The sequence below is a fragment of the Diabrotica virgifera genome, chromosome 4 (assembly GCF_917563875.1).
Source record: "Diabrotica virgifera virgifera chromosome 4, PGI_DIABVI_V3a".
Classification (NCBI taxonomy): domain Eukaryota; kingdom Metazoa; phylum Arthropoda; class Insecta; order Coleoptera; family Chrysomelidae; genus Diabrotica; species Diabrotica virgifera.
The window spans coordinates 53749342-53766345 of record NC_065446.1 but is presented as its reverse complement, the minus strand read 5'-3'; the positions used below and the strand labels follow the sequence as shown (position 1 = coordinate 53766345).

The following is a 17004-nucleotide window of genomic DNA, read 5'->3' as shown; positions in this document are numbered from 1 at the left end:
AATTAATCCCATTAAATCCAAATCGCACCAAATTCTTTTTAACCCATACTTACAAAACAAGATGTCCTTACTTAATTTATCTAAACCAGTTCGACTACAGATTTAAATACTTCCAGTTAAATCGATCACACTGCAAATTAGATGCATCTTTGCCATATACATATATCGTAGAATTGTAGTAAATAGTATTAATAGCAGTCCTTGTTTGTATACTGTTGTAGGTATGCGAAAAGTTGGTAAATACATTAGAGATCCGATTTTAGGTTAATTTCGTATTTCGTTAAACAATATTACCGAGAACCAATCTTTACTCTATTTGGATATTTTTTATATATTTATATAAATCGATAATCTATATTTTATAAAAAAAATAACTTATAACGGAAAAGGCGACTGCAAGCAAAAAGAAATAAACATTAATATCATCAACAGTTTGTGAAGAAAATATTAAAATTAGTCATGACATCACTTAGAGAGTCTCAGCCTCAATTAAATGAACAATAATATTATTCACTCATTGAAAAATCTAAAAATAAATACTGTCCTCGAGTTAAAAACAGAAACAAAAAATTAAGCCACAGCACAAAGCATCTTCCAGCGGAAAAAAAAAATTAGGATCAACAAAGTGAACTTCAATGATAAAATTAAAAGTGAGGTTAGAAAGGATCTGAGACGATACAATACTATGGAAATAACTAGAGTAGTAGAAGAAAACCAATGCCAGAAAGTACTACGAGAGAATATGTCATTTGAAAGAAAATATTCAAAAATAAAAAATGGAGAGGAGCAAATCATTGAGGATCGAGATTATGAACACTATAGAGAGCTTTTATAGCCAACTAAACAAAGAACAACAACGTATCTGGAGTGGATCATTACCAAACATAAATAATGAAGGTTCTGAAATTTTACCGGACATAACATCCAATCTGACCAGGAGAATTACAAAGGAAATAATTGATTAAAGATAACATTAAAATTAACAACCAAAGTGATAACAAACTGAATGAAGTTATACCATTAGCAGAAGAACGACAAGGTTTTTGGTCGCAAAGATCATACACCGATGCTATAATATGTTTAATGAGGCAGGTTCAAGAGAAATCGTTAGATTACAATAAAGTCGGAATAATTATGTTTCATGGACTTTAAGAAAACATTTGACAGGGTCAAATTAAAGGATGTGACCTCTAGGAATAATTAAAAGTATCGAAAACATCTACTAGAAAAACAGAAAAAAAGTAAAAGTAGAAGGTGAAGTAACTGACACAATTGAAGCTGGTGATGGATAAGACAGGGAGATTCACTGAGTCCTTTATTGCTCAACCTGATCATGGATGAAATAATAAAAAAAGTAAGAACTAAAAAAGGATACCAAACGGAAGAAAAACAACTTAAAATAATCTGCTATGCAGATGATGCACTACTAATTTCCCAAAGTGAAGATGATTTGCAACGTATGCTGCACCAATTTAATATAACCGCCAGAAAATGTAACATGTTAATTTCCACAAAAAGACAAAAGGCATGGTTATAAAAGCAAATCCAATAAGATGTAAATTGAAGCTGGGGGACAGATCATAGAACAAGTGATGGAGTTTAAATATCTAGGCATAACACTATCTACAGTTGAGTCCGCGAGTCTTTACCCGTGCGTCATTAATACCTGGCGAGATAAAACACATACTTTTTTAGCATCATTCTCTTCCATGCATGAAACTCATGACAAACCAGCTGCCGTTTGTTATTAAGTAACAACACATGTTATTTTTATGAACCATCTAGACTCAGTGCATTGAAAAGAGATAGGTACAAAAAAAGACGATTCCGTATGTTTTCATATTTTAAGCACAATTTGTTTGACGTTTCTGATTTGTTTAATTTTGTGGCTGTCAGTCAGTTGAACTTTTTGCGGTTTTTGTCGAATTTTTGCGTTTTGAATTTTCTTTATATTACACAAACAGTTGTTTTCACAACCAATTTTATATTGGGCTTTGAAATTTTAAGGTAAATAATTATATTTAGGCAATTAATATTTAAAACATACAAAGCTAACGTCATTCACACAGTAAAGAAATGACTGTGTTTAGATTTCCGTCAAAGTGAATAAAATATTTATATAAATTGTTTATTTATTTATTAATCAATAATAATAAAAGCTACTTCAAATGTAGCTGTAATTCTGCGCAAAAATTTTGAAGCAAAACTTACATTTGACATTCTATATATTTGATAACGTCAAATTTTATAATAAAACCCGTAATCGGAACAGTAGCCACTTTCTGTCAGTTGTTGTTGCGTGAAATAGATTTCCGACTTATTTCGTATGCTTTAAGTGATGACGCACGGGTAAAGACTCGCGGACTCAACTGTAGCTACGGAAAGCTCGAAACAGAAGTGGAAGGTCAAGTGAGCAAGTGGAAAAACAAACAGAGCCGCAGGTTGCCTTAATGACACAATATGGAGAAATAAAAATGTCGGAAAATAAATGAGAGGCAGAATTTACAAAACAGTCATCAAACCGATACATGACATGACATACGCGGCAGAAACACGACCTGACACAGAGAGGACAAAGAGATTGCATGAAACACCCGTCGAAAAATCGATGGTAAAACTCTATGGGATAGAGCTAGAAAAACAGATATACGACGGAGATACGAGGTGGAGAACATTAATAAAAGGGTAGAAGAGTAGAATAGAATGGCCACATAAGCCTAACGACAACAAATAAAGTAGTAAGGAGAGCCAGATACGGTTCCCTCAATCGGAAGATGGTGAGTGAGAAGACCACGCAAACGATGGAACGACAACTTTCTGGAGGGGCATTGAAAAAACTTGGGTCACGTGTATACAAAAAGAAGAATAAGAAGAAGAAGAATAGCATCCAATGAAGTTTGAAGGTCAGTGCAAGAAATGAAAAACAAATAAGTCCTCTGGACGTGATGAAATAGTGGCAGAGCCTTGAAAGTGGCTGGAAAAAGATAATGGCAGGTCATTGCCAAGCTACTTACGCGATGTTTGCAGGAAGCAGTAAGATCTGAGAAAATAAATACTCAGCAAAACATGACCGAATTCTGAGACAGTCTAAACTATTCAAAAAACTTGTCTCCATCGTTCATTAACTTTTTACTCGTAATATAGAATAATGGACCTTAAAGGTAGATTCACATACACCGTGACGTGACCGTAAAGTGACAGTGCCGTATCAGTGCGGTTCTCTTGAGGTTCACACATCACAGTATATTGAAGGTTACTAGAATGGCGGTGCTTTCCAACAGCGAACTGTTCAGAATTTCTCTGATCTTATATATGCACAAGAACAACAGGAATAGGAAACATACACTACAAATAATCGCTTGTGGGTCAATCAAGCTTGGAATAAGAAAGCAACAGAAGGGAAATTATTTACTGTACATACATAAAAAGTTGATAACTGTCTTAGTCGTTGATATCTTGATGAGTAAACTAGAAATATATCTAACTAAAAAACACCTATAGCATTACCGATCATGACATATGGCATAGAAGTGCGCAAAGACACCAACAAAACTAAACAGATGCTAAGAGTTGCCGAAATGAAAACCCTAAGAACAATAGTGGGAAAAACAAGAAGATACAGAGTTAGAAATACAGACATTAGAGAGCAATGCAAAATTCAAGATATTGTAAGATGGGGAAGACAGCGCAAGAGGATGCAGCGCATGTAAGACGAATGGATGAGAATAGACTCCAAAAAATTGCCCTAGAAAACAACCCGCCCGGTTGAAAACCACCTAAAAGATGGAGGGATAGTAGGCAATCTGCCTCCCAGAAAATTAACTAGAGGCAGCTTCGGAATTAAACAAGTAAAAGAAGAAGAAGAGCATGGCTATACTTCCAATTTGACAAATCAAAAGAACCGAATTGTTGTGCATCAAATCAATCAACATCTCGTCATTTTGAAGAATGCAGCCGCGGTGCGTCAGGAAAAATAAAAATATTTTGCGGTGAGAATATCTGTATACGGTACGGACACGTCGACACCACTGTCAGCACTGCCGTTGGCTAGTGCCGGGCTTGTGCGAATTACGCGTTCTTCAGTTTCAGAGAAGAATATTTTTACGTCGCCGCGCGCCGGTAGAATCACGTTCCGTTTACTTTCACGGTAGGGTCACGGATTTATGTGAATAGACCTCTACTGAGCATATACGTCATTCCGCGCCGGTAACTTTAAAAATCTGTGTGCTGTAGGTACTTACGTATATGTTGGTATCAATAAGTTCTTTAATAGTACCTATACATTATATATCATAAAACGATTTGACTGGTTTATAAAAATTAAAGAGGGATATCTTATAATTACAATTTACATAAATACTTCAATTTTTCAATATGTGTTCGTAGACATGGCCGTCTCATATCTTACTCTGGCTAAAACATTGTGTGTTAACTATTAGTTCATTATTTCAATCTGTGTATTTGTTAATATACATCACATAAATATTCACTGTTCCATTATTGCTTGAAAAGCATGTTTTATGTTTTACTTCCTTTATTTTCTTATTCCTATTGACCATCCTGCTGGTAAAATTAGTTATATTTATGCAATGATTTTTAAAATTTGGTTTTTGAAAAATAAAAAATAAATTTGCTTATTATTTTATTATTCAAGATAGATATGCCTAGGATGCATAAGTAAAAGAGCTCAACGCCACTGGTTTGACAAGGTTTGATGGCGAATACGAGTTGTTAAAGCCGTCATCTTGTCAAACCAGTGGTGCGCGCTAGCTCTCTTTTATTTTATCTTTGGTACCTCGCGCTTTTAATAGCTGGCAACCCTAATTTGCGGCCTTCTTTTCACAGGCATAACAGAGGCAAAAATTTGCTTTCATTCGATATAAACACATGAACGATTTTTTTTTAATTACTATTAATTTAATTAAAACTATTTGCGGCCACTTTTTGACTAGCAGCCTGTTATGTGTTCTCCTAAAGCCAGGGCGCATCCGTAAAAATATTAGTACATTTGGATGTTGAGAGGTGACTCATATTTTTTTGCAGAAATTGCTTAAAAATAACTCATATAATAATATTTGAGTTATCCTCCCACTCAAAAAGGTTAGGAACATTGTTTAAATATTCAAAATGTCAAAAAATGAGGAAAAATTCGATTTTTTTCTTCGTTTTTTGATTATAACTTTAAAAGAATTCATTTCCGAGAAAAGTTGTACCAATATCAAAGTTGGGTAATTAAATTTCCTACAATATACGATTAGTTAAACATTTTAAAAATTGTTACCTTTGTTGCAAAATATCAATAATTGCGAAAAAAACATAAAATAGCAAGTATTCCAATTTTACATTTTTCAACCATTTATGCTACACTTAGTACCTTCATATTTCACCGAGAAAAACTTTATGATATGACAAAATAATACTGTAAATTTCATTAAGATCGGTTTAACCCGGAAGTAGTCGCGCTCACTTCTGTAACGTGAATAGTCGCGTGTTAGATTTCATCTCACAATACGAATTTAAATACGAATTTACAACAAATTTTTATTTTATAGGATGTTTATTTACTTACTATGTTAGAAATATTATTTATAACAATTATTAAAGCTAATTGGCTCTCCCCAAAGCCATAAATTCCACAAAAAGAACAAGAAGAAAAAAAATACCTCCGCATTACTACACCCTTCCTCGAGGCACTTACTAATTTTTTTCAAAATTGCAAAATTGTTCATCAAGTTATCGCGAAAAAGGATAAAATGTGAGATTCTATCTAACGGCGCGACTACTCGCGGGTTAATAGATTTTGCAAAATAAATTTTGCATTCCAAATCTTGCAGGACTGAAAATAAAGCACACAGCAAGTTGAATTTTTTATATATATAGAAGAATACTGTACCTTCCATTTGCATTTTGCAAAATTAAAATCGGTTAACTACCACGGCGTCAGGAATTTTTTTAAGTAAACATAAATTTTTGGTGCTACGCGCAGGACAGCGGATACGTTTGCTCTGATTGGGCATTCCAATGACCTTTGATAATGATTGATAAATTTTAATTTTTAGTACATTTCGATATAAATAAATAAATTTGTTTATTGCAAAATAAAAACACATAGTCATAAAAACACATTTTAAATTACCCTGTTTTAGCAAAAACTTTCTTCATTCATATATTTTAACTTACAGAATAAAATTTTATTATTTTTAAACATATACAATTGTTTAAACAATATTTCACAAACAATAATCAAATTAATTTGACTTTTGTGGAATTAAAATATTAAAATACAACAAAATATAGAGTAAGAAAATAATATATTAGATAAAGATTGGAAAAAATTTTGGTGGAAATCAACTTGTGTGAATCAAACACCGCTGTCCTGCGCGTAGCACCAAAAATTAATGTTTATTAAAAAAAATTCCTGACGCCGTGGTAGTTAACCGATTTAAATTTTGCAAACTGCAAATGAAAGGTACAGTATTCTTCTATATATAAAAAAAAAATCAACTTGCTATCTGCTTTATTTTCAGTCCTGCAACATTTTGAAAAAAATAATTTTTTTGCGAAAGCTGGATTGCAAAATTTATATTGAAAAATCTATTAACCGATCTTAATGAAATTTACAGTATTGTTTTATATCATAAAGTTTTTCTCGGTCAAATATTAAGGTCCTAAGTGTAGCATAAACGATTGAAAAACGTAAAATGCGAATAATTATTTTTTTATGGTTTTCTCGCAATTATTGCTATTTTGCAACAAGGGTGACAATTTTTAAAATTTTTAACCAACCCTATCGTAGGAAATTTAAGTACGTAACTTTCATATCAGTGCAACTTTTCTTGCAAGTGAATACTTTTAAAGTTATAATCAGAAAACGAAGAAAAAAATCGAATTTTTCTTTCATTATTTGACATTTTGATTATTTAAACAATGTTCCGGACCTTTTTGAGTGGAAGGATAACTCAATTATTATTATATAAGTTAATTCCAAACAATTTCTGCAAAAAAATATGAGTCACCTCTCAACGTCCATCTCAAAACAGATGCGCCCTGGACTACTATTCTAAAATTTATATAAAATGTGATTTTATTTAACTACAATGCTAATGGCCTTAGTTGTCGATACATTTAAGCTAAGAAAAATTAACTACGTACATTTTTTTATTATACACTTAATCAAACATTTCTCTTTGAAATTGTAATAACTGGTGAAGTGTACCAAAGTTTTACCCTCTGAATTCCATCACTATGCATTGATTTTCTTGAAATTTTCACAGGAACTACGAAATACCTCATCAAGCAAAATCTACTTCATGCCGAAGTTTGCTTTTGAAGTATCTACCCTACCTTGGGAGTGGAATCCACTCTAACAGGGGTTTTGGAACCTTTAAAAATAACTTCAGGAATCGGTAGAAAATATATTCTACCCAAAAACTGTTCTATAAAGTTTTTTAGAAAAATCAACCTTTCTAGACTTACTCGTGATTGAAATTGTCATTTTTTTATATATGTTTTCAACCGAGTTTTTACGAATAAGCCAAAAACTTTAGATTTTATCCAAAAAAACTATCAATTCATTAATAAAATGTAGTTTATAAAAAATCAAAGAAAGAATAGGTTACGGCAGGATATGATAGTATTACAAAAAGAGATTTTTTAAAATAGGTTGGTGGTATTTTTAAAAATGCCAAAAACACTGTCAGTCTTACCATATTTTTTTTCAAAATTATTTATTTTTAATTGTTCAAACTTTTGTATCGCATTACTGATGCTTAAATAAAGTGAATATATTAAATGGATAAAGTTTAAATTCAATTAGGGTAAAAATAGCAAGGGTAGTATTGTTGTTTTTTCGTACAAAAAAAGTAGAAATGGATTGAATTTTTATCATAACTCCCTCAGTAAATAAGCTAGAGACTATTTATTCATTTTAATTCAATTTTTAAGTGCTTTTAAAGATACGTGATGAATTTTTTTAGCACAAAGGACCATATTCCTGTTATTCTATGATGAGTTTTTAAAATGTTTCATTAAATACGAAATTGTCACTTTCAGTGAGTTATAACGCGGTTTGTATTGGCTTGCAGCAAGAATTAAACGTAAGTATGTAATCTTTTTCATTTTTTATAAGGTGTAAATTTAAATCGAATTATCGCCACTGCTTTCTATTGTGGCACTTTTCCTCTCTTAAATTTTTTTCCGCCTTGAAGATGCCCTTTATCCATGTAGTTGGTGGTCTCCCACGTTTCCTTTTTTTTACGGGGTCCATTCTAACAATTTTTTGAGATTCTTATTTCTTCTATTCCATACCACACTAGCTGTTGTTTTTCGATGTCGTATATGATTGTTCATTCTATTTCCAGTTGTTGTTTAATGTCGTCGTTTCTTATGTGTTCACGTACAGATCTTCTTGCTGACCTTCTCCCAAAATCCATCTCAGTGGCTAGTAATTTATCTTTGTACTTTTTGGTTAACTGCCAAACTTCAGCTCCATAGGTTAACACTGGTTTTAATATTGTGTTCCAACTTCGTTTTTTATTTTCTGTTCTTATATTTTTTTGCCACAATACTGAATTCAGGGCTCCTATAAGCTGTTTTCCTTTTACTATCCTTTCTTTAATATTTTGTTCGTTTCGTCCTGTACTCGTCAGTTTTATTCCCAGATATTGCAGCTTGCAATATCCTGTTCCAGGTTTAGGTTCTCCGTTTCTTCCCTTCCTACGCATAGATATTGTGATTTTTTGATATTCATCTCCAGACCCCGTTTTCTATATTCATCTATTAGTTTTTTTACCATATATATTCAAGATCATCCTTGTCCTATGCAATTAAAATTTGTTCTTCTGCATAGTGCAACGTGTAGAAGTATCTTATCTCCTATCGGTAGTCCCATTCCATTGTACTTCTTCTTCCATTGTCTAAGGGCATCATCAATATACATATTGAATAACACTGGCGATACACAGCATCCTTGCCTTAGTCCTAGAGTACCCAGGAAACCTTTTGATATTTTTTTATTTTCGCTTTTATAAGGTACAATCCATTATCAGTTTTTTTGATAAAATGTAAAGTTTTTAAATCATTCGGGAAAAATCGGTAAAAAACAAGGAACATTTTCAATCAATGTCTCAAAAATATTTTTGAAAAGCTCTATAGAACATTTTTTGTTTCGAATATATTTTCTACCGATTCTTGAGGTTATTTTCAATACAAAGGCCCCAATCCTCAGTTGGGGTGGATTCCACACCCAAAGTAAAAGCACACTTCGGCATAGGGTAGATTTTAAAGTTTAATCTGGAAATAGGGGTGTTTTACCATATTTTTAACGTGGTACACTGGACTAAATGTGTTATTACGTTGGTTGTTACGTTGGTCGGCTAAAATCATTGCATATACATATTTCAGATCTAAATTTTACCACAAACAAAACTTACTGTAAAATAACACTTAGATTCTTCTCGTAAATTTCTGTAGAGAACGTTATATGCCTACTTTCTGATGCATTCTTCTTTTATAATTATAAACGAATTGTACATATTGTAAAAATGTATAAAAACGCCAATCAACAAAAAACCTGTACAAAGAAAATTAACAACCTCTTTATTTTATTTTGACGGAATAGTTTTGTTTCTTAACCGATTATTTTAGAACCAAGAAAAGTCCTTCCAATTTTGAAAACCGACGAACCAAGATGTCCAGAAGGAAAGCTGATGTGTGGTAATGAAGAATGTATCGACAAAGATCTTTTCTGTAATGGAAAGCCAGACTGTAAAGATGAATCAGACGAGAATGCATGCGGTAAGTGATGGAATTAGATCGGACATTATGTTCTTCTTCTTAAAATGCTATATGAGCCGGTGAGAATGAAAGTAGCATTAAGGTTGTAGGCGCAAAATTTCGCGCCAATGTGTTTTAAGTGCATTAATTTTTTTCATTACCGAGACCGGGAAGTCCCTTAGAATTTCCCCCAAAAAGTTTCTTTTGAATGAGATGTTTGAAATTAAAAATCACACTTCTCATTCCTGTTCACCCCTGTAACTTATTAAAATAAACATTACAGAATCTTTCACGGACTTTGAGCCCTCGGTAATAATGTAGTCTTCCATTCTGCACTTAAATTTTTAAAAGATACTTATTAGTTTTCTCAAGGCTCTAAAAAAATTAATGCATTTAAAAAACATTGGAGCCAAAATTTTGCGCCTACGCCCTTGATGAGTTGATAGGCTATTGATTATGTTCAAAATAAGACAGCTAAAAGGAACTAAAAAGTTAACGGGGTTTTATTGTTTTATATGGTCAGCGGACCTCTAAATTGGAAAAAACCGAGGAGTGCTACCATTTAGAGGGGTATGTTTGTTTTTGAGAAAAGGGAGAATTAGTCCCTAGGCACAGGGTGAATTGGGATGAGTTTTATGCACATTTGGTACAAAATGTCCACAGAAAAATTGTTCCAGATTAAATTTACTCTCGAAACATCACCTCTCAAAGTCAAAAATATTTTTCTACAAAAGCATATTCAAAAAAAGAAGCGAATAAAACACGAAATAAAGCAATTTTGTTTTTTGCCCCATAACTTTTTTCCACGGGGATATAAGTATAGGCATTGCTTCACAGAAAAAAAAAGAATGTGTGTGTACTTTGTACGCACGTAAGAAGTTATACTTCTATTATATGATTCCAATTAATATGTACTTTAAACAGTTTATTTATATTTTATTTAAATGGTAAACTAATTTTAATACTTCCAAAAAAATTTATTAAAACAATACCAAAAATTAAAAAAATAAAAGAATAAAACACACACAAACACATTGAAAAATGCCCCAAAGAAATGATTTTTGAACAATAATTGTTGGCAAAAATTTTAACTAAATACGGATTTTCTGAAAAGAAATATACTTACGCATTATATAAAAAATATATATCTATCACCAATAGAAATCAATCTCATACTTCTCTATTTCATATACTTATTCAATTTAGATTCTTCTTTACATACTGACACCAACCCACAATTTGACATATTTGTAGCTCTCATTCTAATTATTTTATTCACTAATCTACGTTGGTAGCCTATCAAGATACATTACTTCCAATTCATTCAGTCCTTCCAAAACTACATAAAGATGAATTAGACTTTATGTCACATAGTTTAATTTTATTTTATTATATTATTACATACTTTTATTCATTCCACAATATTATATACAATCATTTCCTTTACACATATATGTACCTCACTAACAGTAATCTTTAGTTAATTATTTAATTTTGTCAACAATTATTTTCCAACATTTAACAGATATAAGTATTCATTGCAATAGTATACTAATAAATTTAACACAATAAATAGCCACCTTTTGTATTATACTGTTTTCTCGCAATATTCTACCGTTTACCTTCAACCTGTTGCCTGCTTGCCTTGTTAGGCAACCAACAGTACATCACATAAAAATACTCTTAAATTCTGGTTTTTTGGTTTGTTTAGCTTTGTTTTTCCACGCAAGTCAAATTATCTTTTATTATGTAGTGTATTTCCTTGTTTCAACAAAACTCAACTTTCATCTCGTCATTTCACATTCGATGACGTCACAACTTAAACCATGAAATATATCTGCATTAAATTTAATGAATCTACCTATAAGTTATTCTGGAATAGAGAGTTGCTAATTTAAACTTTACAGTAGATTTTATTATTCAAATAATTTAAATTATTTTTGCAGACAAACCTTTGCATTTTTTTTAAATCCAAAATCAAATGAAACTTTAAACAAAAATTGGCTTTATCTTGTCATGTCATGTCACTCTTGTCAAATTGTATATCCACTTTCTAATTTCTCAGTTGGTCTGTACCCATTGAATTGTCAAGTACCTAGCATCTTCGAGCAGGGAACCATGGCACCCTTTTAGCATGTGTTCCACTTTATCTATCAACATCGACTTGTAGTCATAAAATTTTAATATATTATATTATGTAAACCATATACAATGAGGTTAACACTATTTACAGTGTGCTAGTTTCAAACTACTCGGCAGGATGTAAGTATTCCCACATTTTTCATTTTAACAGTCACAATTTTAACCTTTTGCTTTAAACTAACGTGGAAATACTTCATTCTAGGCACTGAAGATGTTCTGTATAGAACGAAAACGTTTTGCAATCCATGACATTTTATAGTTTTAAATAAACGATTTTATACCAGAATACATCTCGAAGTTTTTACTTCTGTATTGGTTTTTTAAACTATGGTATACAGCCAACTATTGGGATTTTCCCATTGATTTTTTTTTATAAAAAATATACTTTTAATCATAAAATGTATGAAAAAAAAATTAAAAAATAAAAACTTGCATTGGGATTCGAACCCGCGTTTATTCGGGTACTTAGGATTTGAAGTCGAAGCCTCTACTCATTTTGCCACTTACACGTACCTCTCATATATGCTAAGATAGGCCAACTGAACGTTTTACTGTTTAACAGTGCTGAATATAATCAAATTAGTTTGATTTTTGTGGAATTAAAACATTAAAATACAACAAAACATAGAATAAGAAAACAATATATTAGATGAAGATTGGTAGAAATTTTGTTGGTAATCAATTTATGTAAATCAAAGGATTACCTACTAAATAGGTAGATACATTTTCCAAATAGGTAAGTACCTATGTAATTTTTTATTACAATACTGAAACATTTACAATAATTACGTACCTGTTGCTTTTAAAAACTTTGAAAAAGTCACTACAACTATAAACTTGCTTTTTTCTCTGTCCTCACAACAATAAAAACAATGGAACAATTGTTGGCAGGTCATTGTAATTACCCAATCAGAGCCCGTATAACGTTTGAGCTGCGCTCAGGACCAAGACTTTTGATGAATTCACGCACATATAAATTTACTCTCAACGCGCCTAAAGAAGTATAACTTAAAAAAATTCCATCCCTCCTCTTTAAAATGACGTCTGGTATAAGTCTCTATGATGTACAGTTTTCGAAATATGATTTTTCAGAGTTCGCCACTCACAGCATTTTTGGCCATTTTCCCCATTATTTCGCAAACATTGTTCTGTAACTTTTTTCTATGCATTTTTAGGTATAGTCTTTTAACTACAAAAGCAAGATTACGTAGGTCAAAATTTCTGACGTAAGAGCACTGTCAAAACATTAGAATGTGACTTTTCATCATGGCCACGTTTATGTCATTACTTGTCAGAGATATTTTTCTTTGTTTTTGTTTACTATAAAAGTAATATCTATAATTATTTATTCTAATTAGTGATGTCAATTGGTGTTTATTACTTGCCGAAATATATCAATTAACAACAATATTATCATAGTGTAGGTATAATCATTAAAATATATTTATTTAATATTTTTAAAACTAAGTACTGCAAAAGCTAAAATTCATAAAAAAAACTTTCTGATCTTTAAATCTAATAATAATCCTATTTATATTTAATAAACCTAATCTAATAGAAAAATTGAGGAAAGAATCTCAAGTACTCAATTCGGTTTTCGCTGTGGCCTTGGAACGCGTGATGCACTATTCGCAACCCAAGTTTTAATTCAAAGATGCAGAGATGTAAATCATGACGTTTTCATGTGCGCGATTGATTTTGAAAAGGCCTTTGATAAAGTTCGCCATGAAAAAATGCTACATATTCTCAAAACTACCGGTCTGGACGGTAGGGACATTAGAATAATCGCAAATTTGTATTGGGGCCAGGCTGCATGTATTAGGGTTACGAATCAGTGCTCTGAAGAAGTAAAAATCAAGCGCGGAGTTCGACAAGGCTGTATATTGTCACCAATGTTGTTTAATCTTTACGCTGAAACAATCTTAAATGAAGTCTTGGAAAACGCAAAAGAGGGAATACTCATTAATGGTATGCTTATGAACAATATCACATACGCAGATGACACCTTGTTGCTGACTGGATCAATTGAACATCTTCAAGCGTTATTGAATCGAATGGTGGCATTCTGCGCGATATATGGACTCAAACTCAACGCAAGAAAAACAAAGTTTATGGTTATTAGTAAACAGGCAGCCGTAAATAATAATAACTATAACGTAACAATCGGTAATGACTCAATTGAACGAGTAAGTAATGTTGTATATCTGGGTACTCATATTAATGAAAGCTGGAACCCTAGTACAGAAATAAAAAGTAGAATTGCCAAAGCAAGAACAAGTTTTATGAAATTTAAGAAAATCCTGTGCAGTCATGATCTAAATTTGGAACTTCGCATAAGAATGGTCCGATGTTATATATTCCCAGTACTACTTTACGGGGTTGAAGCATGGACACAGACAGAATCGCTTTTAAAAAACCTATAAGCATTTAAAATGTGGGTCTACCGCCATATTCTGAAGATCAGTTGGGTAGAAAGAGTCACAAACGAAAGGGTTTTGCAACGTTTGAATAAAAGTTGCGAAGTAGTGAACACGGTTAAAAGGCGCAAATTGGAATACTTTGGTCATATAATGCGTCACCCAGAAAAATATGACATACTTCACCTTGTCATGCAAGGTAAAATAATGGGAAAAAGAAGTGTAGGCCGCCGTACAACTTCTTGGCTTAAAAACCTACGCCAATGGTTTGGGAAAACTAGCACTGAACTATTTCGTGCGGCTGTAAATAAGACAATGATTGCTAATATGCTGCGCAACATGAGAGCCAACGATCGACAAGCGGTCTCGGCACCTTAAGAAGAAGAAGAAGGAATCTAAATTCTTTAACTTACTTCTCTGCAGTTAGGTAAAAGGGAATCCCATTATTTTGTTCTTGTTCAAAATAATCCATTAAAGAAACATTTTGATTTGATATGTTTCTCAATACAAACACAAACACAGTAGTATAGGTACATAGGTACACAACAATAATTACAATAGTTACAATATGTAGGTATTTATAACAACAGTACAGTCTTTTAAAGCTATATTTTGAATCAAATTGTGTACGAAATGAAGTAAAAATGTAGCAGCACAGAACTGTCATATCGTATCGTATCGTATAGGATCGTCATATCTGTCGTATCGTATCGTATCGTATCTTAAAGGATTGTTTCATAAAATTTATATTATTAATAATAAAAAATGTTTTTGGTTATTTAATTAACATAATTCTAAAATTCTTAATGTAATCGCGATTACGTTTTTCTTATTATAATACCATGTTCACACCTTGGCAAGTTCGGGCAGTTTCGTGTGGGCGTCGTATACTGTGGTATAGCTGTGCTAGACAAATGTCAATTTTAAAGTTGATATTTATTTACGTTAATTAACATTACAAATATTTCGGCAAGACACGAAAACCGATTGACATCATTAATTAGAATAAAGAATTAGAGATATTATTTGTACAGTAAACAAAAACAAAGACAATATCCGACAAGTAATGACATTAACGTGGCCATGATGAAAAGTCACATTTTAATGATTTGGCAGTGCTCGGACGTCAGAAATTTTGACCTAAGTAATCTTGCTTTTGTAGTAAAAATACTATATATGCAATCGTAAATTTAGTAGAAAAAGAAGTCAATTGCTTTTAAAATGGTCTATTGCATAAGGTTATACGACTATTTTTAAGCAAGTTATGGTTTTTCAAAGTTTCATACTTTTAATGATTTTTGATTTTTTTTATGTTTTTTTTTTAAATTTCTCAATATAACTTTTTTTGTACATTTAAATATATACATTGTGCAATAAAAGAGATAAAAAATAAATCTTTTCTTTTTACTTTAAAATGGTGTATTGTAAAAACTTCTAGGACTATTTTTAAAAAAGATATCAGTAGGATATCCAATAGTATCCGTAATTTTAGAAAAATTTTAAAACTTTTTATTTTTTTTAATTAGAAGCATATAATTCCATATTAAAACATAATTTTTAATTCCAAATAAATTTTCTTCATAACATTTTTCGATATTGTGAAATATAAAGGTACTTTACTCTTGAGAGAAATTGTGGAACTTAGTGGGACATATTGCATGTGTATATGTCACACTTTGAAAAAGCATACAGTAGGAAAAATGAAAGAATACCCATGAACGAACATATAAAACACGCTGTATTTTTCTGTCACCGTGTCATACAAAAAATTGGCCAGCGCAAGTACATGCAATAATTATTATTACATGTACTTGCGCTGGGCAATTTTCTTTGTGACACGGTGACAGGAAAATACAGCGTGTTCGTTCATGGGTATTTTTTCATTTTTCCGACTGTATCTTGTTTAAAAATAGCCCTAGAATTTTTTACAATACACCATTTTAAAGTAAAGAAAATAAGATTTCTTTTTTAGTGGACAATGTGTATACTTAAATGTACAAGAAAAAAAGTTATAATGAGGAATTTAAAAATAATTGTAAAATATATCAAAAATCATTAAAAGTATAAAGTTTTGAAAAACCATATCTTGCTTAATAATACTCATCTAGCCTTCTACAATAGACCATTTAATAATAAGTAACTGACTCTTCTACCTACTAAATGTACCATTACGTATACCTAAATCTAGGTAGAAAAAGTTACAGAACAATGTTTGCGAAATAATGGGAAAAATGACCCAAAAATGCTGTGAGCGGCGAACTTTGAAAAATCATTTTTCGGAAACTATAATTCCAAAAGACTTTTACCAAACGTTATTTTAAATAGGAAGGATGGAATTTTTTTTCTGCGAAGCAGTACCTATACCTATATCCCCGTGTAAACGAGGTATGGGGCAAAAACAACATTGCTTTGTTCCTTGTTTTTTTTTGCTTCTTTTTTGAAAATATTTTTGTAAAAAAAATATTTTAGAGTTTGAAAGGTGATATGTTGATAGTGAATTTAACCTGGAAAAATTTTTCTGCAGACGTGTTTGTACTAAAAGTACATAAAACTTACCCCAATTTACCCTGTGCCTAGGGAATAATTCACCCCTTTCTCAAAAACGCACCACTGTAAATGGTAGGACTCCTCGGTTTTTTCATATCCGGAGGTCCATTGACCATATGAAATA

The 17004-nt window shown here is 31.6% G+C and overlaps 1 protein-coding gene across 6 annotated transcripts in view; it reads left to right on the top strand.

The window, feature by feature from the left end:
* The window catches only part of LOC114339251 (chitin deacetylase 1), a 120421-nt gene that overhangs the window by 43626 nt on the left and 59791 nt on the right, over nt 1-17004 (top strand). For 4 of the 6 annotated variants that reach the window (XM_050649130.1, XM_050649128.1, XM_028289876.1 and 1 more), the window contains exon 4: nt 9646-9795. The exons of the other annotated variants lie outside the window; for them this stretch is intronic. In XM_050649130.1, the coding sequence (XP_050505087.1) occupies nt 9646-9795 (150 nt within the window). The remainder of the gene's footprint in view (nt 1-9645; nt 9796-17004) is intronic. 6 annotated transcript variants of the gene reach the window in all.